The sequence below is a fragment of the Synchiropus splendidus genome, chromosome 7 (assembly GCF_027744825.2).
Source record: "Synchiropus splendidus isolate RoL2022-P1 chromosome 7, RoL_Sspl_1.0, whole genome shotgun sequence".
NCBI lineage: Eukaryota > Metazoa > Chordata > Actinopteri > Syngnathiformes > Callionymidae > Synchiropus > Synchiropus splendidus.
In genome coordinates, this window is record NC_071340.1 from 4,221,016 (window position 1) to 4,243,220 (window position 22,205).

At 41.7% G+C, this 22,205-nt stretch overlaps 1 protein-coding gene across 3 annotated transcripts; it reads right to left on the reverse strand.

The window, feature by feature from the left end:
* Positions 1 to 769: 769 nt before the first annotated feature.
* gldc (glycine dehydrogenase (decarboxylating)) lies at positions 770 to 21,245 on the reverse strand. Of its 3 annotated transcripts, none has more exons than XM_053870983.1 (26): positions 21,001 to 21,245; positions 20,871 to 20,925; positions 20,288 to 20,806; positions 20,138 to 20,216; positions 17,827 to 17,962; positions 17,516 to 17,680; positions 17,376 to 17,453; positions 17,162 to 17,309; positions 15,224 to 15,420; positions 15,067 to 15,163; positions 11,555 to 11,660; positions 11,347 to 11,486; positions 10,711 to 10,791; positions 10,549 to 10,646; positions 10,209 to 10,293; positions 10,095 to 10,136; positions 9,885 to 10,027; positions 8,904 to 8,979; positions 7,249 to 7,374; positions 6,784 to 6,933; positions 6,462 to 6,574; positions 6,250 to 6,391; positions 5,810 to 6,017; positions 5,560 to 5,732; positions 4,275 to 4,355; positions 770 to 1,405 (listed from the first exon to the last, which is right to left on the reverse strand). In XM_053870983.1, exons 3-26 carry the CDS (start codon positions 20,546 to 20,548, stop codon positions 1,265 to 1,267), a joined length of 3,066 nt encoding a protein of 1,021 aa, XP_053726958.1. In that variant the 5' UTR covers positions 20,549 to 20,806; positions 20,871 to 20,925; positions 21,001 to 21,245; the 3' UTR covers positions 770 to 1,264. The 3 variants fall into 3 exon arrangements, with proteins under 3 accessions (XP_053726958.1, XP_053726960.1, XP_053726959.1); XM_053870985.1 differs by having other exon boundaries at positions 770 to 1,063; positions 1,249 to 1,405; positions 20,871 to 21,245; XM_053870984.1 differs by lacking the exon at positions 20,871 to 20,925.
* Between the last annotated feature and the right edge of the window lie 960 nt (positions 21,246 to 22,205).

The window sequence follows — 22,205 nt, forward strand, 5'->3', positions numbered from 1 at the left end:
GAAGGAACGGTTTCCTTTAGCAGCATTCCAGGCGGGGTGGTGTGAATGATGCGTTGCACTGGGCCGCATAGAGTATTGCACATGGACGCATGACGCATCAGGCACACGGGGAGAGAGAAAAAAAAAAGTATATGTATATATGTATATGGCATGGCATGCTCTTCACTGAATGTCAGTTACAGGAGCAGAGCCCTGTATGTGGTTCTGCTCCTAAGTGACGGTATTGACTGTGTCTAAAATGCACGGTCTTAAGAGCAGATAAACCAATAGTGAAGCCCTTTAGAGGGCTGAGCGTCACATAGAACAGGGATACATTGTACATGCATGTGTTAAGGTTCACGCCAGTACTCTACTGGCAAGTTACCATGGTTTGCAGGTGCAGAATTTCTTCTTAAGGACCGTTAGAACATAAGACCAGGATTCAGGAAGACTTCAGTTGTTCATTGTCTTCAGGGTGCAGAGAGCATACCACTTCCATATTGAACTCAGGACTGAACCTCAGCAAATGAAAGCAGTGTGAGCCCAGAAGAACAGTAATAAAACTATGAACTTCTGGATGGGTCCCAATTTTAATTTTATAATTAAAATATGTCAGTGATTAATATGTGCTGTGTGCATGTTGTTGATGGGTTTTCTGGTGGAGATCAGCCTGTAGCAGAGGCAAAGAAACGGGCCTCCCTTTGCTGATAACAGCAACATGTACCGCTATGACCCAGCGTCAGACTGGAGTGAAGCACACTGAAAAATAAACAATACAACACAACATAGATTTTATTCACGTCTATTTTAATGGAAAGAGACATTTCACATTTTGGCATTTTATTTTCACCGTCATCACGCCAACCAAACTTTTTTTTTAAGACATTTCAAATTTAGTTCCTACAGACAACAGATTAGAAACACGTAAAATCACAGCCTCAACTATGACACATTTAAAACCATGCACATGTAAAAAAAAAAAAAAGGTTATGAATAATCCACATTTTGGCAGTTTGATTCAACAGTCAAAAGGCACTGAGGGCAGATTTACTTTGAGCTGGATGCATTTTAATTTGGGATGCACCTTTGGTCCATTGAGAGAGATGAGAAACGAGAGGTTAAAGGTTTTGCAAACGTCATATTCAATTCCCACTTTCAATTCCAATCAGCTGGCATGTTCTTTTATGCCGATAAATGCCAAGCGATACAGCAGAATATAATTTTGCTTCATGAGGGGACTAGATCTGAAATAAGTTAAGAATCTCTTACGTTGTCCTCTTGCCATTCATGATGAAGCCCTTTTCTCCTCATAAGGGGACTCATACACGTCCATGGGCGGGCAAGTGCACACCAAGTGCTGGTCGCCGTAGATGTCGTCTATTCTGGAAATGGATGGCCAGAATTTGGTCTCGGGGCGGATGAAGGGCTGCGAGGGACAAGGGAGAGACATCAACTGAAGGCTTAAATTGAGCTCAGTGGAGCTCCGGCATTCACTTGGCACTACCTCCAAAACTGAAACCACAGATCAGGGATGATGCAATCATCAATGTTAATTACTAAGATGAAGTCCATCAACAACATTTTTCCTCATGAAAAAGACGAGACAGGACACAGCACCAATCAGGCATTTAGCTAGAGGGACTTATGAGCGTCCTGGGAACACACTTAACTGCAAACCATGACAAATTGGACGTCCTGTTTTTTTTTTTTTTCAGCAGGACACCCTAAAGTTAGGATCATTAGATGATGCCCTACTCGTAATCAATGTTCCCTCTAATTCGTCATGTGTCTGAACAAACACACAAACTCCCTGAGCAGTCTCTTGGACCACTGTGAGCAATCGCTCGACATCAACTGCGGTGGCTGCTATAGTAGCTTGTAAGCATTTAAAACAGTGATGGGAATTCAAAGATTTGCATAATTCACAATTGAGGAGCGAATAATGTGTGAAATTTAAAAATAAAGAAGGTAGAAACAATTGCCTTTGTCTTTTGATTATTACACAATTGGGTCAGTGCAAATGCACATTTTGACTAACCACAAGCAACTTAAAGACAAATCAGCTCTTAAACATCAGCCAGCTCCAATAGTTCACTGCACTGTTCGTTCCATTGTGTATGTATGATGATTTTAAGCGTCAGACATACTCTTGTAATGCATGTGTGCAACCTGCTTCCATAGCCCTAACCCACAGCATAAGAAGAGTGGTGGAAAATACACAGAGTAAAAAAGCACAGTTAGCATGTATTTCATTGGTCAGATGTGAGGCTTGTCTTGACAGCAAGGAGATCACAATGGTTGAGACGCCCATTTCCATAGTGGACTCCTTCCACTTGCTGGTAACCACCATCACTAAGGACCTTAAGGAGCTGGGAGCTGACCATCAATTCCCTCATCAAGAAGGACCAGCAGGGAATGTTCTTCTTGCGGTTGCTGAGGAAACTCCAACTGCTGACTAAGATGCTTGTTCTACACAGCCACCATCGAGTATATCCTCACCTCCTCTATCACAGTGTGTTATAGCACTGCCAGCGATTGTGCATTCTGATGCAAAGGTGATTAGTTGTAGCCCCATGTCTCCAGAATCGAGAGATGAGCAGGTTGGATCAGAGCAGACCCTTCAAACCCTGGTCATGGACCATTTGACCCTCTTCCCACTGGCAGGAGGCTGCGGTCAATCCAGACCAGAACCTCCCATCACAAGAACAGCTTTTACCTCCGGTGTCAGACTGATCAATTTGTTTTCATTTTATTGTATTTATTTTGTTCATTATTGCACTATGTACCCAAGCACTTTCCACGTTGGTGGGATCCTCAATGACATTGGCAATAAAGCTGATTCGGATTCTGAGCTGCTGCCACGTTATCATTATGACGGGCACTGCGTGCGAGACGTGAACATGTGCACTAAAGAGAGTTTAAATGCCTCCCGGCTCCCAGATCGGCAATTTTTTCATAATGGACAATCCCACTTTAAGCGTCTGCATCAGGTCAATACTCAATACCAGGATCAGGGTTGGTGCAATGCCACTAGAGAGGTAGAGCAAGAGTGGCATTGGAAAGAAGTGCTTTCCAGCAGCTCAATAATGTTGAATGGATGTATACAGGGTACAGTAGTCGTAATAATCTACTATAATCCCAAGCACATAACTGAACCCAACATGTTTGTATTTAGGGCTCCAGTAGGTCTGTCATTTTAGCAAAGCACTTTTAGCATAGTTGCAATGAAGAGTCAATCAATAAATTCCATCAAGATGTTTGTTATTCCAGAGTCAGTCATTATTTTGTTGAAAACCACTCAACTGGAATGAATAAACAGAAATTAACTCTTGAATAAAAAGGAAGAGACGAAAATGTTTAGACTAAAACTATCCTAAGATACCATAGGTTCTTATTTGAACGAACTTTGAAAACTATGCCTAAATTGAAAAAGGGGCTGACAAAATAACCACTATAATCAGTTACTGTCATCATTGTAGGGAATTTGAAAGACCTTGTGATGAAAGTGAATAATAAAGAAACCGGACGGGACGCTCCAGAGAGATAACAGGATATTGAGACAAAAAACAAAGCTGTGACATGACATTTTGAGAACATTGGTTGGAAACTCTTGAGGACAGAAACGGCTGATCAGAGAAGCGTGAGTTGTCGGAATTATGCGCAAAGGGCACAGTAAATCAACTGCTGCTTCCCAACTGCTGTCTGACACTAAACCGAATATGAGCTCCACGGACAAAAGCACTGTGTGTTTGGCGGGAGAGTCTGCTATATGGTTATATTCTTTGAACATATAAAAAAACAACACGAAAGATGGCAATGACAAATTCACTTCACCCCAAACAGGAAAAGGCAATGGGAAAGAAGTTCCAGGAATTGAAGACTGTGGCTCGCTCTCTTCCCTGCGAAGCTGTGGGTTAAATTCAAAGAGGGTAGTGTGGTAATTTATAAAACTCGAGAGGAGGCAATTCACGCCCACTGTCGCATCACCACAGGAAAGCAAGCAATGAGCAGCATTGATCGATCAACAGATCGATACATGTTCAGAAACCTTAATTAAAAAATGGAGTAACAACAATGTCAAAAGAAATTCATGACTCATACACAGACAAAATTGAATACATGTGAGCACCTGAAAGCAATGGGGATGGGATAATCCCTGACTAGACAGTTTTCTGTAAGTGAACCAAACTGAGCAAAAGATTTTAAGTAGTTGGACAATTGGAAAAGAAGCACTTGTGACACAGCATGACATCAGTTAAAGTCTTAATTTATCACAGTCAACTTCGGACACTCACCAACGGGAAGGCAGCGAACTCTCTGGAGTATGGTCTGTCCCAAGTTGAGGAAGAAATGCAGGCCAAAGAGTGTGGGGCCATCTGGAGCGCAAACACGCGTCAAGTAAGATTCACAGTTTTATCAAGAGCTGCCAGTCGATTAGGAACGGCCTGGTAAATCGATGGATTGCGAGGAGTCATCATGACAGCAATATAAAATCTTTTCATCCTATGTGACGCAGTGCCATGTTGCAGCACTCAGTGATGGGGCAAACTTGCTGCAGACCTGCCTAATATTTAAATGTTAATTCTGCTTTTGAACAGATCACGCAACAGATTTTGTTTAACAATTTTACCCCCAAAAAACTTATATTCCAGTGCAATGTATTTATGTTTTCTTCTTCATGATTCATTTTGTGAATGGTGTGACTAACACATTTCTTCACATTTTTCCTTGATGGAGAAGTATTGCCAGATGACCACCATCTGGGCTGGCCGGCTCACTGACTGTGGATGCAAGTCTGCTGGTGGATCTGCAGGTTCACAACAAGCAGTGCGATTTTCTGGAAAAATGCCTGCGTTGTTTTTCGTCATTTTTGTGATTTAAATGTTTAAGAGAAATGATATTGTTCATCATTAATTTAGCTGTTAATTTAACTAAAGAGATGAAAAGTAGAGCTACACATCCCACAAAAAGGTTGGCAACTACTCATCTCGATTTATCTACAGTGTTTAGCATGATGAAACGTACTATAAGCTGTGATATTCTGAAGTATGACACAGAATTTCAAAAATTATGAATATGGCTGCGAAACAAAACACTCACTTTCGCTGATTCCTATTACATACATTTGTGAATACATTAGTTCATGTAACCCAATTAGAATCATTCAAATGATCCCTATAACTATATTTTCCAAGACAAGAATGAGGATTAACTGCGGGAGGGAGAGAACCTCTCGGTGCTCTTCAACGCATCAGGGTGGGGTGTAATGTTACGTGGTCTGAACATTACACCAACTTACACGTTGAAATGCAGCAACTAGCATCTTGCCAAAATGTTTTTATTAAGAAACAAGTTTGTCTAAGGTGGTCAAAAATGCTGCTGTGATTTATATTTTTGCATTCACCATTCTTCTAGTCTAGTAACTCTCTCAATGTCAAATGTGTGTTTCGAGGGGGGCTGTCACATTTTTTTATTTCATTTTGATGCTTTGCTACTTTAGAAGTATCTATCATATTATAAGACATTTGATTAGTGCAGAAAAAAAAGGCCTATGTAAAGTGAGTAAAAGTGGAGTCATACTTTGAGTGGGTTGGTACGAGAGTCCATCCGTCCCTCCTCAATGTCGGCTATCTCCTGCCGTATGCCCAGTAAGGCATCACAAAACCGATCAAGTTCAGCTTTGTCCTCTGACTCTGTGGGCTCGATCATCAAAGTTCCAGCCACCGGCCATGACATGGTGGGTGCATGGAAGCCTAGGACATCAAGGATAAGTTATCACAACACAGAAACAAACAAGCAATGCCAAGTTGTCCTTTCTGCTTCCACTCACCGTAATCCTGCAGCCTCTTGGCCACATCAACCGCCTCAATGTTTGCTGTCTTCTTGAACGGACGCAGGTCTACAATGAACTCATGAGCAACAAAACCTTTCCTGCCTCTGTAGAGTATCTTGAAGTGACTTTCGAGCCTTTTGGCCATATAGTTGGCATTCAAAATGGCCACCTCTGTAGAATGTGTCAGACCTTTTGACCCCATCATCTGATGGAACACAGGACATTATTTAATTGTCAAATAACACTATGCAGCGTTAATTGAGACTTTTGTTTTGAAATGATAATCATTTTCAAAAGAATTGCTTTTGATTGATTGAAAACATTTAGCCCCCAGTTTACTGAGCTCCATCACTGTTTCCACCTACCAGTGGCTTACATCATATAGAGCTTGAGAATCAAGTGATCGACTGATTGTCAAAAAAATTTCAGACCCTGACCTTGATGTAGGCCCACGAGATAGGCAAGATGGCGCTGGAGCCCCATGGCGCGGCACTGATGGTTCCGAGCGAGCTGCTGCAGTTGACTGACTGCATGGAGACCACCGGGTGGCTTGGCAGGAATGGAGCCAAGTGCTGCTTACTAACAAAAAGTTCACTCAGTCAGTACAATCAGAACTTTGAATTACTTTCACCATGCTGTAGATGCGCACACTCCGATGGGGCCCATGCCGGGTCCTCCGCCACCGTGAGGGATACAGAAGGTCTTGTGAAGGTTGAGGTGGGAAACATCTGAGCCATAATCACCGGGTCGACACAAACCGACCTGGAGAGATGACATTTGCATTCCTTCATTATGAACATTTCATTAACATTATATTAACATTTTTAACATTTCAGTTCAATTTCACTTAGTAATTGTAAAACCCTTGTTATTATAGTGAAATTAAAGAGTACAATCCCATTTTGTAAAAAGCTTCCGTGTTTCAACATTTTTCTTTTTTTCATGATAGATAAGTTGCAAAGGCTCCTAACCTGAGCGTTCATGTTGGCGCCATCCAGGTACACTTGACCGCCATTTTGATGAATTAACTCACAAACGTCTCCAATCTGCTCCTCAAACACGCCAAACGTGGAAGGATATGTGATCATCATTGCAGCAAGACTAGCCTTGTGCTTGTCCACCTGCAGGAGGGAGACGATATGTTCAATTAAACAAGACAAATACGTTTTCTATTGAAATATATATTGACACTGTTTCTTCCTGTTCCGCCCGGACAGCATCATCAGCACTTCCTCCTCTTTCTTATTCATACAAATGTATACTTTTCCTGACAGTCATTCCGCTTTTCTTTACACCTTCTCCTTACTCATACAATGTACAATCATATCAATTGAACATCATCTGTTTAGACTCCTTCCAAATCTTGTCAGTCTGTCCATTGTCATTTTTTTTGGTACGCTAGGTCTCTGAAACTCAAACACAAGCCTGAACCTCACCAGGGATTTTAGATGTGCCATGTCAATGTTGCCATCTTTGTCTACCTCCACCACCTGCACCTTCATTCCTGCCATCTGAGCGCTGGCTGGGTTTGTGCCGTGAGCAGATTTGGGAATCAGACACACCTGGGAGAGAGAAAAAAAAAACTATGAAGATCTCGAGCAGAGTTGGTCCGCTATTGCCTGAAAGTATGACTGAGGAGAAAGGAGAAAAAAGCATCGTCACAAAGAAACAGGAAATGTTGGGGGGGTTTTTCACACACACAATTCAAGCTGCATTTGTGCTCGGTGTGTTTTTGTAGTTTTAAGTATATTTTCATCTTCTATTCACCAGAGATCAAATCCCTGGGAGAACCCTGTAATGTATAGTTTCACTGAAATGTATTTGTGTGCTCTGTAGTTATTCTGTCAAATTAGTGTATAACTCATGACCTCTGCCACTTCATGATTTGGAAACTGAGAAAAGAAGCTGCAACATGTACTGAATATGGACAATATTTAACAAACATGAACCAACTTTAAAGGTTACAGCTATAATCGTCACTTAATCTGATTCCACATTATACACTGATACGTATAGAAGGCTGACACTTCACTATTCAATAGACTCCTGAGCAGACATCAGCATAATGACTTGTCCAAGTCATTGGTTTGCCTCCTTATTAGGGCGACATATTTTGCTGTAAGCAGGTCACTCATTAAACTTCAGCCACTGATGGGTTCGGCTGCAGTGACCAATGACTGATTGTGGTTCGGGTCACACCAGCTACAGACACTGGGCTCTGCATTCCTGCAGTCTTAAAATCACCAAATATGGCATCTTGAGAGCTGATAACTAGCAGAGTCTGTTTGCACAAGCTGGCGTGGACTTTGACTATTTCACCACTATCTAAGATGTGTGTACGAGCAGGAGGTCAAATAATAGAGTGGCTCCACAACAGGAAGAAACGCCTGACTCAGCCAGAGTGTAATCTGCAAGTAAGCCTTATCTCAGCACGTCCTCGAGCTGACGGCCAACTGGCAGAGAAATTCGTCAAGCAGGACATTGGTGGCATGATGTCAGTGTGACCAGGGAGCAATCAATACTAGCAACTGATAAATGAACTTTGTTCACACAGCAATCTGATAAATAGCCAGTAATGATGGTGAAACTTCAGTCCTTACTTCTGTGTGTACAAAAGGTCACAATTGACTGCTCTGCTAGATTTAGGTTTGGTAACAGACCAATTCAGTCGGATCCAGATGGTATTAGTTTCAGATTCCATTTGAGTGTTGACAGGAGAGCTAGCGTTTTAACTTCTGCCTCCCAAGCTCACTGTTTGCTTTCATTCTTGAGACACTCTGATGCACAGTCGTTGCAGATAATTATAACTGTTATATATCAAATACAAACATAGTCGATAAACCGCTTTGTGACAGACAGATATAAATAGAAAAATTGAGAAGAATACCAATGTTGCCACTTAAAATCCACCAAAGCTTTGGATTAGCTTTTGATTAAAGGCCTCGTATTTTTGAAGAGACTTCAAACATTTTTACATTTTTAAACCATTTGTCAATCTGGTCATTTGCTTTCCTTCCACGCCAAGCCTGCTTATGTTACACAGACAGTAGTGTAAATCATTTTTTGTATTTATCAGTGTCGTAAAACTTACACTTCTGGCACTTTGCCCCATTGAGTTCAGGTAAGCTTTGATGGCTGCCAGGCCAGCATATTCTCCCTGAGCGCCGCTGGGAGGGACAAAAAGAGAAACAGTTTTCACCTTGGCAAGTTCAAAGATCGACATGCAGACATTAAGAAGCGTGAGCGTGAACATGATAATTCCTTGTTCATAAACCGTGAGTGGTATATTAGTTAGCCGTGGACTCAACATATTATGACTGAAGTTGTAGTGACACAAGTTTAAAAATGTAAAAAGAAAAGTAAAAAAAAGGTTTACCCCTATTAGGAACGAAACATAAATGTCTGTGCACAGCCTCATGCAGAGGAGCTTCCCTGCACAAGAAAAGTGCTAATTTTGCTGGAGGGCATTTTTTCCTTTAGTCATAATAAAAAGTACATTAGTCTTTCTCATCAAGTCTGGCCAGTGTATTTTGGTATCTGCAATATACCACTTAGCTACTATGTGGATAAATGTATTCATTTATTTTTTTGTACATTTCATTTAGTTCCTGAGGACATATTATTTTCATATTCAAGGAATATGCGAGAAGAACTCAAATCCTCCAGCACAGCTCAGTTTGTTTTGGTTTAAATTCACCTCCATATGCATGTTGTGCTTCGGTTTGTTGTATTTGATTGTTATGACATGTATAATTTTAAAAAGCTCACAATTTTTGTTCAAGTTGATAAGGCTATTGCGGCTCCGGACCATTTTTTTCTCAAGTTGAGGAGAGAATGAAAATGACTCTTTGGGTGGTGATGGTTGCCAACCCCTGCCAGTGACATACAACAACACAAACTCACTCACTCTAAATTATAATTTAGATTGATGGATTAATCTGAGCCGCCACACAACTACCACAAGACCATAAAAAGTCACTCACACTGGCAGGATTCAAGGTTCTGTGAAGCTGACCACAGCTCCTCTGTACTGATCCTGAATAATAGCTCCTTCAGGAAAAAAAAGTTCTACCTGTTGGGTTGGAAGGAGATCTTGTCATAGCCTGTTACTTCACACAGATCTTTCTCCAGCTGTCTGAAGAGTTTCTGGTAGCCCTCTGCCTGATCTAGAGGCACAAACGGGTGGATGTTTGCAAATTCCTTCCATGTGATTGGCTGCAGAGATCAAGAATGAGCAAATATATATTCAAAAGTGTCGTCCTCACAAAAATGCGGCACTCACCATAAGCTCTGAGGAGCTGTTCAGCTTCATGGTGCAGGATCCCTAAAATGCCAACACAAGATTTTAACATATGAAGGCTGACTGGTCATAATGATGAACAGACGTGGGACTGACCAGAGGGATCATGCTATGAACCAATGAGATGTCCTTGTTCTCAAGGCGCTTCATGTAGCGTACAATGTTGGTCTCTGAGTGATAACTAAAGGCAAGATTAATTGATGAGTGTGTACGCTTCAGTTTTCTTCAATTATAACACAGGAGCATATATTATAACTAAACAGCCTCCAAGATAAGATTAGCCTTAGCTGGTGTCGTTTTCACCATTTTCTGGTGTTGTTCAGACAGAAATTTTAGTATTCAAAATTACATCTCAAGGGATTGAAATGCACTTGAGATTTTTAGGGTCATTGCAAATACTAGTTTTTATTATGAGCGAGTCTGAGGTACAACCAACCTGTGGAAGACCTGGTGTGTCAAGTACTTGCTCGTCCTCTTAAAGGGAGTTCCCATGATGCCCTTCATCCTCTCACCCATCTTCTCAGCAATCAGCTCCTGCAGATGCAATGTACTGTCATGGAATTCTCACTGTAAAGACAGAGAGTTGCTGAAGACTTACAGCTGACGACTCGCAGCCAAACACCCACAGCAAGTCGTCCAGGTCTCTCTCTGTCACCGTCTCATCCAGAGAGACACCCAACTGTGAAAAGCAATGGTCACAATGTTGTCTCAAAATTCTGGAGAAATTGATGGAACTGAACTCTGAAGTAAATTCAAAATGAAAGGGAAGAGAACGGCGGCTACGCCTTGGATTGATGCTACATGTGAAACGGTACATCACGTGCTTTGATTGAATTTTTATTAAAAACACTTTTTGTTGCCCTGATCTATATTTGCTAATATGAGTGGCATAACACATGATTCGTTTCATGATTTAAGCTCAATTTAATCCCCTTGTGTGTGGACGTTTGTGTCCACACACAAGGACCTTTAGTCAGAATCTTGACTTGAAAAAGCCAGCCATTTTCTCTAGCATTGTGGTGTAGAGATCTCTGTGCCAGGGGCACTTTCTGATCACTAATGTGTCAAACCAGGAGCACATTTTAAAATGATATTGATGTCCTTTGACTAGGACCATGCAAGGGACTCATATGATGGACGTCATAAGAGCCATACTATGGGACCTTTAAAATAATGCATAAGGTTGTTACTGCCATCTGATGGAGTACTTCTTTGTTTTTTCATTTCCACTCACCACACCCTCAGAGAAGACCCTCAGGTTGATCTCTCTCTGTACAGCTCTCTCCAGGATGTCCTTGGCCATGATGCCACAGTTGACCTTCAATGTGTCAAAGAACATATCGTTGTGCAGCCTGTGGCCAGCTCTCTTCAGTCCTGAAAGTTTATTAAGTTTATTAGGACTATGAATATAGCAGAGAAACGTTGATCAGCACAACAGATACCTTCAGCCAGGATCAGAGTAGCACTGTGTGTCCGTTCCGCGATGTGTTTCAGGCCCTGCGGGCCATGATATAAGGTGTACATCGCAGCCATGTTGGCCAGCAGAGCCTGGATGTTGTCGGGGGGGAGGGGAAAGTATTAGATCATAGGTCAAACTCCAACTTGTCTTATTACCGTTTGGGTTCAGCTAATAAAAAGAGCCGTTATCAGCCTAACTACCAACAAAGTTTTTATTATTTGGAATACGAAGAATTCAGAATTCAACATAACTAAGTGTTGGACACAGGGGTGTAAAGAAAATATTGATACACTCATTACATGGACGTGGCAGGCTGAAGTGAAAAGAGCATTGAAGAGGATTAAGAGTGGGAAGGCAGTGAGGCCTGATGATATACCTGTGGAGGTGTTTAGGAGAGGTGACAGTAGACTTTTTGGCTAGAACATTTAACAAGGTCTTTGAGAGTGAGAGGGTTCCTGAGGAACGGAAGAGAAGTGGGTGAGTGCCCACACGGGAGATGTCTAGTGTTGTGGCAACTATAGAGGGATAAAGTCGATGAGCCGTACGATGAAGTTGTGGGAAAGAGTAGTGGAAAGTAGACTAAGGGCAGAAGTTAGTATATGTGCGCAACAGTTTGGCTTCATGCCCAAAAAGAGCACCACAGATGCTGTGTTTGCTTTGAGGATGTTCATGGAGAAGTACAGAGAAGGTCAGAAGGAGCTAAACTCTTTGTGGACCTGGAGAAAGCATACAACAGAGTGCCAAGAGAAGAGTTGTGGTATTGTATGAAGAAGTATGGAGTGGCAGAGAAGTATGTTCGAGTGGTGCAGGACATGTATGCCAGGTGTAAGACTGTCTTACACCTCTGAGCCCCTTCCTCTTTGCGATGGTGATGGACAGGTTGACAGATGAGGTTAGACAAGAAGCCCCTCGGACAATGATGTTTGCAGATGACATTGTGATCTGTGGTGAGAGCAGGGAGCAAGTGGAAGATAAGCTAGAGCGGTGGAGGTGTGCCTTAGAAAGGAGAGGAATGAAGGTTAGCCGCAGTTAGACGGAATACATGTGTGTAAATGAGAGGGACCCAAGTGGACAGGCGAAGTTACAGGATGTAGAGATAAAAAAGGTAGAGGATTTTACGTACTTAGGCTCAACTGTCCAGGGCTATGGAGAGTGTGAGAAAGAGGTGAAGAAGCGGGTGCAGGCAGGATGGAATAATTGGAGAAAAGTGTCAGGTGTGATGTGTGACAAAAGGGTGTCGGCAAGGATGAAAGGGAACGTGTACAAAATGGTGGTCAGGCCAGCAATGTTGTATGGCTTGGAAACAGTGGCACTGAGGATAAGGAGGCACAACTGGAGGCAGCACAGATGAAGATGCTGAGGTTCTCTCTGGGAGTGACCAGGACGGATAGGATCAGCACATGTTTAGTGTTATTTTGTTGATTTAGGTTAGGGTTTCCACCAGATTAGAATTGAGAAAAAGACTGGAGTTATCATCATACTTTATGTCCCATATAGGACAAAAAGTCCGGCATTCATAAGCTTTCAAGATCAGTCTGAGAAATCATGTCATGTTCATAGAAGTTGGTTCACCAATATCCAACCCCTTCAAATGAGTAATTTGACTTCGATGTTTAATGTTACAATATCAGGACATGAGATGTTAACAAGTTCAGATTTCAAGGTAGCTGCTTCTTCGCTCGCTAGTGATGTTCGATTCCACTGATTTCCTTTCTGATCCGATACTGAGTAATATACTGATTATATTGATATATATATCAATATATTATATCGATACTGATTCCGATTACCGATACCTATATGTATGTCACTACACATAATCATAGCTTCCAAGAATGAGTAACTGGTTGATTGTTTATTTATTTACTCTGAAAAAATAAAACATTGAAATAAATGATTCTTTAAATTTTAACAACCACTGTCAATAACATATTTACCGTCTCCCCTTTCATCTGTTCCGTTTTTTGCTAACAACTGATTATTATACTGGCAACTCAAAATTGAAATTGCCAGTAAAATACTTGAACAAATAGTGCCACAATAATTGCACTGTTAAATTAATATAAATTATTAATTCAAGTTATATATATTAATTAGTTTGATTGAAAATAATAGAATAATTTGGGAGCTTATTATTTATATTATTTATCACTTCACTTTACCTGGATAGTGCATGCCTGCTGCATGGATTGACTCCGCCAGAGACGTCTGTCTCGTCCTGGCAGCTGCACTTGAGGCGGACGCTGAACACTCCTCCTCCCTTAAGCTCATTGATGCATAGTACTGAACTGATGGTTTAACCTTAAGTATTTCACTGTTTGTTGTGTTGCCACAACATTGTATAGTTTTTTGATAGGCGTCACACACAGCTTCTTGGTTGTTTGTGGCGCTGAAGTAGCTCCACACATGGCTCCGCTTACGGTCAGCCATTCAGCATGCTTCGGCTGCGCTCATACATAACAGGCGGAAGAAAAGTAGTTTCCACCAACCGCGTGTCCAGACAGGATCGCAATGGTTTCGTTACTTTACATCGTGTTCCTGTTAAGGATATACATTATTGCGTACGTATTTAAGTACTGAAAGTATCATTTGGAATCATTTGGAGATGCATTCATTGAGCTGGAAGACTCAAATTAACAAAAGGAATATGAACGAGACTCAGTCAGGAAACTGGAAGGAAAATAAAGAGATGTCTTGTTTGCTGGTATATGTACCTGATCATTTACATGCACCGATATCTTAGGAATAATCAATGAAACCAAGTGGAAGGATCTGACACGGCAGCAAATGGAGCATTGATTGTTGGTCAGGCTAGAGTCTGTGACACGGTTTCTGTTCCATCAACGCCTTTCAAAAAAATAAGACAACTGAACGGGAAGAATCTAGCTGTGCATGCGCAAAAATTAACAACTCACTCCTTAACACGTGGTATGTAGAGGCAGAAATCTTCCACTATATCACAATTCAATTTGATTCTTATTTTTGGGGCTACAATTCGATTCAAAATTGATTTTTCAATTCAAAACAATTTTATTCTGGACTTTGTTGTCTTTGTTGTGATTACTGATAATGACCTACTCCCATCTGCATTGCAAGACAAAATGAAAAGTAGTAATAAGTTTTTAATCCAAGTTTTAATTAAATCTTGTATCTATGCGTAGATTAATGAGTTCCAACTGCCACATAAAAGTAATATGATGACATAATGCTTAAGTTACAAATATAAAGGTACCTAGTAGTTCAGATAAACATGCTGCAGATTTTTTTTTGTCAGCGATGTTGGAACATTTTAAGTCAGCTCCAGTAAAACCAGGCATTTTCGATGGCAAGGGCTTATGTACATCGACATGTTTCTTACTGGACATGTTTTGTACATGCTTCTTTTTAGACTTTTGTCTAAAAAGAAACATACTGCTGTGTGACAATACAACTTCAAAAGACACTTCACTTCAGTCTGTAAGATATAGCCCTCTTCTTGAAAAAGTGGGGCCGTACCTGTGCGGTGCAGATGTTACTAGTTGCCTTGTCTCTGCGAATGTGCTGCTCTCTGGTCTGCAGAGCGAGGCGGTACACTTCTTTACCAGCCGCATCTCTGAAACATAAACAAGTATTAAACACTGCACTTGTTTCTGTTTCTCTCACGTGGACCGACCTTGTGACCCCCACCATCCTGCCAGGGAGCATTCGGACCAGGTTGTCCCTGACAGCAAAAAATGCAGCGTGAGGTCCACCGTAGCATAGAGGCACACCAAACCTCTGGGCGCTTCCCAACGCGATGTCAACGCCGAACTCTCCGGGAGGACGCAGGATACACAGAGCCAGCAAATCAGTGGCACAGCAGGCCAGCGCCTGAGCAAGAAACACACATGGGAAAAGTTAGTCCATACTTTTATGAAATACCTAATTTTCATTTTAACTCACATTGACCGTGACTTAACAGATCAACTGTTCCAATTGTTATCATATTTTTTTCTTCTTTTATGCTTGAATCACATCATGTATGCAGGTGTATTAAACAAATCCAAAAATCCAGAATCCAGACAAATTATTCTTATGAAACTTCCAGGCTTGGTTCGAAACATTAGAAGTAGAAAAACTTGGACGTGAACTGATTTTAGTGGTTGTCTGTATTCTTAAGATTTTTCCATTCAAATGTATTACTTATGATGAAAAACAAGGGCAACTCAGGAAACATACATTATATGACATTATAAAATACAACCTACATTGAACAACATTTGAAGTAGAGCTGCACCAACTGACCTTATATATGGCCATTCACGACATCATCATGATCGCCCGATCAAATGACAATGTATGATTTTTTTTCTTTTTTAACAGGATGCTATTTATATTAATGCATTATGAGTAATGTTATTACTCCTTTAAATTGTACCTTGCTATGTAACAATAACAAAACAGTCACAGGAATTTCCCCGTAAAATCACAACACTACATGCAGCAATGGACAGTGAGCCAGCCAGACACAACGGTCATTTGGCATAACTGCTATGTCAAGGCAAATAACAATCGAACTCCAACATGTGCAGCCACCAAGTCAGCCGCAGAGATAACCACCAAAACACCACAAATTTATCGAGACACTTGTCCTCATATCATTGCACCAGATGCAAGCACTACCAAGAAGAATGGATCACAAAAGCAAACCACAGACGAAACCATTGCTAATGGAGTTTAATGTTTTGGATAAGCAGCCGTGCTTTCAGCAGCTAATAGTGCACCTAGACCCCAGACACTCGTTTCCTGGATGTGTAATCGAGGAGAGTAAGTTCAACTGCTGCATTGTTTTTCCAAAAAGAATGAATTGTTTTCAATCTGTCAATTACCAAGTAACTGAGCGGCGCTACTGCGTGTTACTGCACCGCTGCAGCACTGCGTCAATTGGAGTGGAACAGACAGGAAATCACTGTGAGAAAAGTGATTTGAATCCGCGAAAATTTCAAAATGAAAAACTATGAGTTGTCGTTAGTCACATTTTACTGTGAAAGAATAAAGTAAACATTATGAAAACCGGTGTACTTCTCGTAATTCTCGTGATTGACGACAAGTTGACAACATGGATGACGAGACATTCATTTTGGAGACAACAGAAAGGACAGACAACAAAGGAAAGAGTCTGGGCTGAAATTGAAAGCCATGAGACAGAGAACATGCATGTCATACACAGATGTTGTACTGGCCAAATTCATTCACTATGGGGGATCTGGTCTGGGTGGAAAACCACCGCTCCGCAACACTGCATTCCGCTCCTAGTGGTAATCCAAAAACAACAAAGTGCACTGCAGTAACCACTGCATAGTCAGTGGAAATTGGGGGTGACCTTTACAGGAACACTGCAATGTCACTGCGACCTGCAATCCAACCACACCCTGTTAGACTTGGAATATGTTTTAATCCAAATTATATTGATAAAATCATGTAATAACCAGGATCTCAGTGTAGACGGATATTACATGCTGGGTGGAGGAAAGGGGAAAGAAGGAAGGTTCAGCACCTAATCAGAAGAGCAAAATGCAAAGCAAAGAAAAACACAATGCTTCAAAATTTCCTGCTGTTGAAGTTGCCTCACCCCAGCCTTGTGAGCATGGTCCACAAGTGCAGTGAAGTCTTCCACTCGGCCATCGGTGTCAGGGTACTGGAAGAGAACCCCACTCACATCTTTCCCACTGAAGTCCATCTCATGTGGCAACTTCAGCATCGTTTTCACACCGATGTAGCTGCGACACAAGGATGCCTAGTTAGCAAAGACGACGCTAAGAGGTCTGCTTGAGTGTGACTAGTACTTTGCTCTGGTCTGGACCACAGCAATGGTCTGCGGATGGCAGCGAGGGTCAATATAGAAGGTTCTCCTCTTGTTTTGTCTGTGAGGAAAAACATGCGAGTGAATTTTTCATGAACCTGATGCACAACTGTTTAGTCAAACCTGTGGCAGAGCTGCATGGCTTCAGCAGCAGCTGTGGCCTCATCTAGCAGTGAGGCGTTGGCCACAGGTAACCCTGTGATGTCACAGATCATCGTCTGGTAGTTCAGCAAAGACTCCAAGCGACCCTGGGAAACCTCAGGCTGATAGGGAGTATACTGGGTCACCCTGTGGGGGAAGAGTCTGGTGAGCCGATTAAAGGACAACAGTAGGTCATCAAGCCTCAGCAGATAAGAGATAACATAAGCCAAATGTCTAATCAATTTTACACTTGATGACACACAATATCAACAACTCATTCTCTTTTCACTCACCAGCCAGAGTTTTCCAAAAGATTCCTCTGGATCGGTGGTGGGACTGAGCAGTTGTAGTAGCCCATGCCAATGTACGAGCGCCACACTTTGTTCTTGGACGCAATCTTCTGCAGAGACTCAAGAATCTCATTTTCACCTGAAACGTGTTGACTCTTAATTACAAAGCTCAGGGCAGAGGTTATTTCAACAAAGTCACAGCATCAGCATTCGATCATCGAATGATAAAGCATGACAGTGTCCTAATGTCCTCGAGACACCTTCACCTACACGCCAGTTAAAGATCTCTCTTTATTTCATGATCGGTGAAGCCTGTCATGTGAGAATACAGCGCTTAATTAGAAAATCTAATGTAAAGAGCCACGCAACCAAAATTCGGCATCATGCAGCCTGCCACTTTAAGAAAATGGAAAATGGATCATCTCTGAATTTCATGCTCTGTTCTGAGTCAATTTCCCACGTGCAGCAGAGATTTGTTTGTTTTCTAATTTCGTCTTGAGAGTGGTGCTGCCAGAATCTAACCAGCCACTGAGATTCCTTCGTCCTTCTTCACTGCCTAGCAACATGGAGGTATGAACAAAACCACCCATCTGAACCACCAAATCTCAACAACTGAGAGAGAGAGAGACGGAGAGAGAGATTCTCCCCACAGCACAAGTGCCCATTTACAAGTTGAATCATCGGAACAACAGCCTCCACACCACGTGGAGCGGCTTATGCTCCAGTAGTTTGGCTTTGCAAACTCAGCCAGCAAATCTGCATAAAGTGACAACCTCCATTTGGTTCCTGGATTTAACACATTTTAAGTACAGTGTTATTTCGCTATCTTTTTTAAATTGTTAAACATACGTTCATTAAGTAATCACTTGGTTCTGAGATTCATTTTTTAGATTTTTATTTCACTCCATTTTTGTTAGCAGTTAAATCTTTTTCCAACTTGCACCAACTTCCTTATTCTTTAGTGACAGCCCACTTTAATTATGAGTGACAGGTCCAAAACTTCTATAATGCTTGCCAACTTCTTCAAAATATTTCTGTGGTTTCTCTTCCTGAACTCTTTTTTTCCCTCCAGTCAGCACCTCTTTAAATGTCTTATCTCTGTGGTTTACCCTTCCTTTTTGTAAGAGTAATGTTGTTGACATAAGTGCAACTGAGATATGGTTCTTTATATGAAATTAATCCTCTCAACGTTATACTGTTATGTATTGATATTCACCCACAAAGATGAAGGTGTTATTATGGGTCATCACCAAAGCACCCCAGTGCCCGAAAACTCTACAGCATTTTCCTTCCGGCAAGCTTTTTCAATATGACTTCATTATTACATCTGTTTAAAGAACGCCAACTCATTCCAAGCAGAGATCGCACCAATTCTTACTCTGCTGTTTGTGATTTGGTTATTTGTTGAGCGTGTGCTTCTCATCATACAAAAGTTGAGACATTTGATGAGATGTTAAATTGTTCATTAGGGACCCAGTTTTGTAGACTGAAGAGACAATGCCAGTTTCATATGTACGAAAGGCTTACTGATTCAGAATTGTGTGCACAGACTCTTTGCCTCCAATCACTAAAAAGGAAACTGTGGTGAAATGACAAATAAATCTGTTCAGCCAGTGACTTAGACTGTTTCGAATGTTGACATTTTTACATATATGTCTTTCTCACAAGACTCAGTAACATTAATGGACATATGACCACATTAGGACCTGCATATTCGTGTGACGTGTAAGATTGGCTGTCTAACTCACAGAAAGTCTGGGCTTTGGTGATGAGATATTTAGAAATACAGGCACTACATTTTTAAAAATAATATTAATAATGAAAGTGATACAAAAAGGCACAATAAAGAACGAAAGGGATCGTGAATATTACTAACACCAAGACTTCAAGCGATGTTGTGTTTTTCTGAGGCCGACAACACAAATCATTCATCAGACATGAAAAGGGGGAGAAAAACATCCACGCAAATGTCATGTGAAGCCAGCATAAGGAAGCTCATCGGCTGTGATGTAATGTGAAGGCTATAAACCAGATTGAACTGGACTTGGTACCGAAGCTCTCGGCGAAACTTTACACTTCACTTGCCATCCGATGACCTTCCGAACAGGAGATTGGTGCCGCCTGTCGAGTTTCGCACAAACAACTCCAAATATGTGCAAAGGAAGACCAAAGCGGAGAGAGGGAGCACAATAGGGACGCAACCTACATTTCAATAGCGGTGCTCCGGCCACACGCGCGTGGAGGAAAACACTTCGCGTCTGGCTTCTATGCAGGGAAATCATGCGATAGATCAAGAAATGTTTGTCAAACTTACAGACTGGGTCATCCATTTTCATGGCGCGCTGCATCCTGATGGATGGCGGCACTGTGTTTTCGATCAACTGATCAACCGACTGAAAGAAAAGAAGTTCCATTGAAATGTGATCACAATGACGAGGACGGTGGGTTTGTGAAGAAACCCTACCTCGACTCCGAGGACGTCCAGCATTTCTCTCTTCTCCCTCTCCCCTGGACCGATGTGCCGCTCAGCGAAGTCATCGTGCCTCGGTAGGATTCTCTCGATTTGCCTGGAGCAGACCCACGCGGTGCTGTGGAGCCCCCGAGATGCAACTCCGCTCGGTCGCCAGAGTTTCCAAATCATGCGGGTCTTGTCATTGAGGCTCCTGCGGCCGGGTTTCACCGACATGGCCAGGAAGACCCCCCATGACTTGGCGCAGCTCTGCATCTTGAGGAGAACCTGCAGTCCGACAAGGCACCTCCCGGCCTCTTTCCTCTTCTTCCAACTCCAACAGAGTTTTATACAAGTGCACGGTTGCACAAGAATCAGCCAATCATTGGCGAGCGTTGGCGTGACGTAGTGGCGAGCCCCGGTCAGGCAGCTGGAAAACTTCCTCGCGTGCCAAAGAAGCGCACAATAAAGAGGTGTCACTCTGACTGACGCTTTCGTTCAGGTCACCAGTGAATGTGTAGTTCCTCTCTAGTACTGGGTGAGATGAAGAAGACTACTATGAAGACAGAAAAAGTTTTATCCAAACTCAAAAACTTACATTAGATGAGCGATACTGGAGATCAGTCTACAGTTCGGATCAATCCATGCTCCCACTATGAAGTTTGAGTAGGCATGGACGTATCATGGGACACACACACACATATACTTTTCTTTGCAGTTACACTCACCTTCACCATTTCCTTCCATGTGCATGCAGGACAAAACATCTCAGACGATACTATGATTGTAATTATGTCATACTGCAACATTAGTCAAAACAAAGAAGTAAAAGTGTTGACAGGAACAGTTGTTCTGATACTCAACTGTCCGTTGAGTATCTGTTTGTGTTGTCCTGTGGGAATTTGTTCAGTTGTTTGCTAAATTCATTAGCGCATCAGATTGAACTCATCACTTCATTTCTTAGAGGCTGTGAATCATGCCACCCAGCAGCAGCTCCGTTAATAAGGAAGTTGATGTTGTGGCTTTGCTCCTTTGTGGATGACAAGGGTGATGTCACTAAGCAATAGTTGCCTGACATGATCCCAGATGTGCCCTGCTGATGACTTAAGAAAAACTGCAGAACTTACTGAGGCCAGGTGGCAGATTGGGTAGTGACAATGGCCTCAACATTGATTCCATCGCCATTTGAATGGCAACTGATATTAAGTGTGCTCTTGACCCAAAACAAGAATTTGTGGTTTACTGCTGAATGATCAGTTCAATTAGTTATTGCTAGTGAGAATAAAACAACTGATGTGGTACCTTGGCACAGCTGGAGTACAGAGGAGTGCAGATAACCAGAAATTCACTACCTGAATGATTCAACCAGAGGAGTGTACATTGGCTAAATTGAAGCAAACACAATAAACGCTGCACATACGATTGCATAATGGTACTGGATGAAGTCTCTTTTGCCATGGAATTATTGGCAGTTCAAACAGATCAAATATTTTTCCTAAACTGATAAAAACCCGATTAACAATCATAATGCATGCTGTCAAGACTTCATTAGGCACAAGTTTGTGTCAACTCGTCTTTTCGTCTACAAGGTTTTCAGTCAAACGATGAAATTGATGATGTTATAATCCCGCCTCTGTCCTCAGTCTTTCCCCTGAAAGTGACTTCACAACCACAGCGATGCCAAACTGCACACGAGTGCTCATTCTGTATATGTGGAAATATATATATCTTTCATTGTTTTACACACTCATGTTGGATGAGATGAGATGAGATTAGATTATATTAGATTAGATTAGATTAGATTAGATTAGATTAGATTGCCTTTATTAATCCCACAGCAGCCAATGATAATAAAGTCACATATCAAAGATATTAAAGATACACAACAAACATCAAAGACACCCACAAAGCATCAGCAAAACAAGTTTCAACC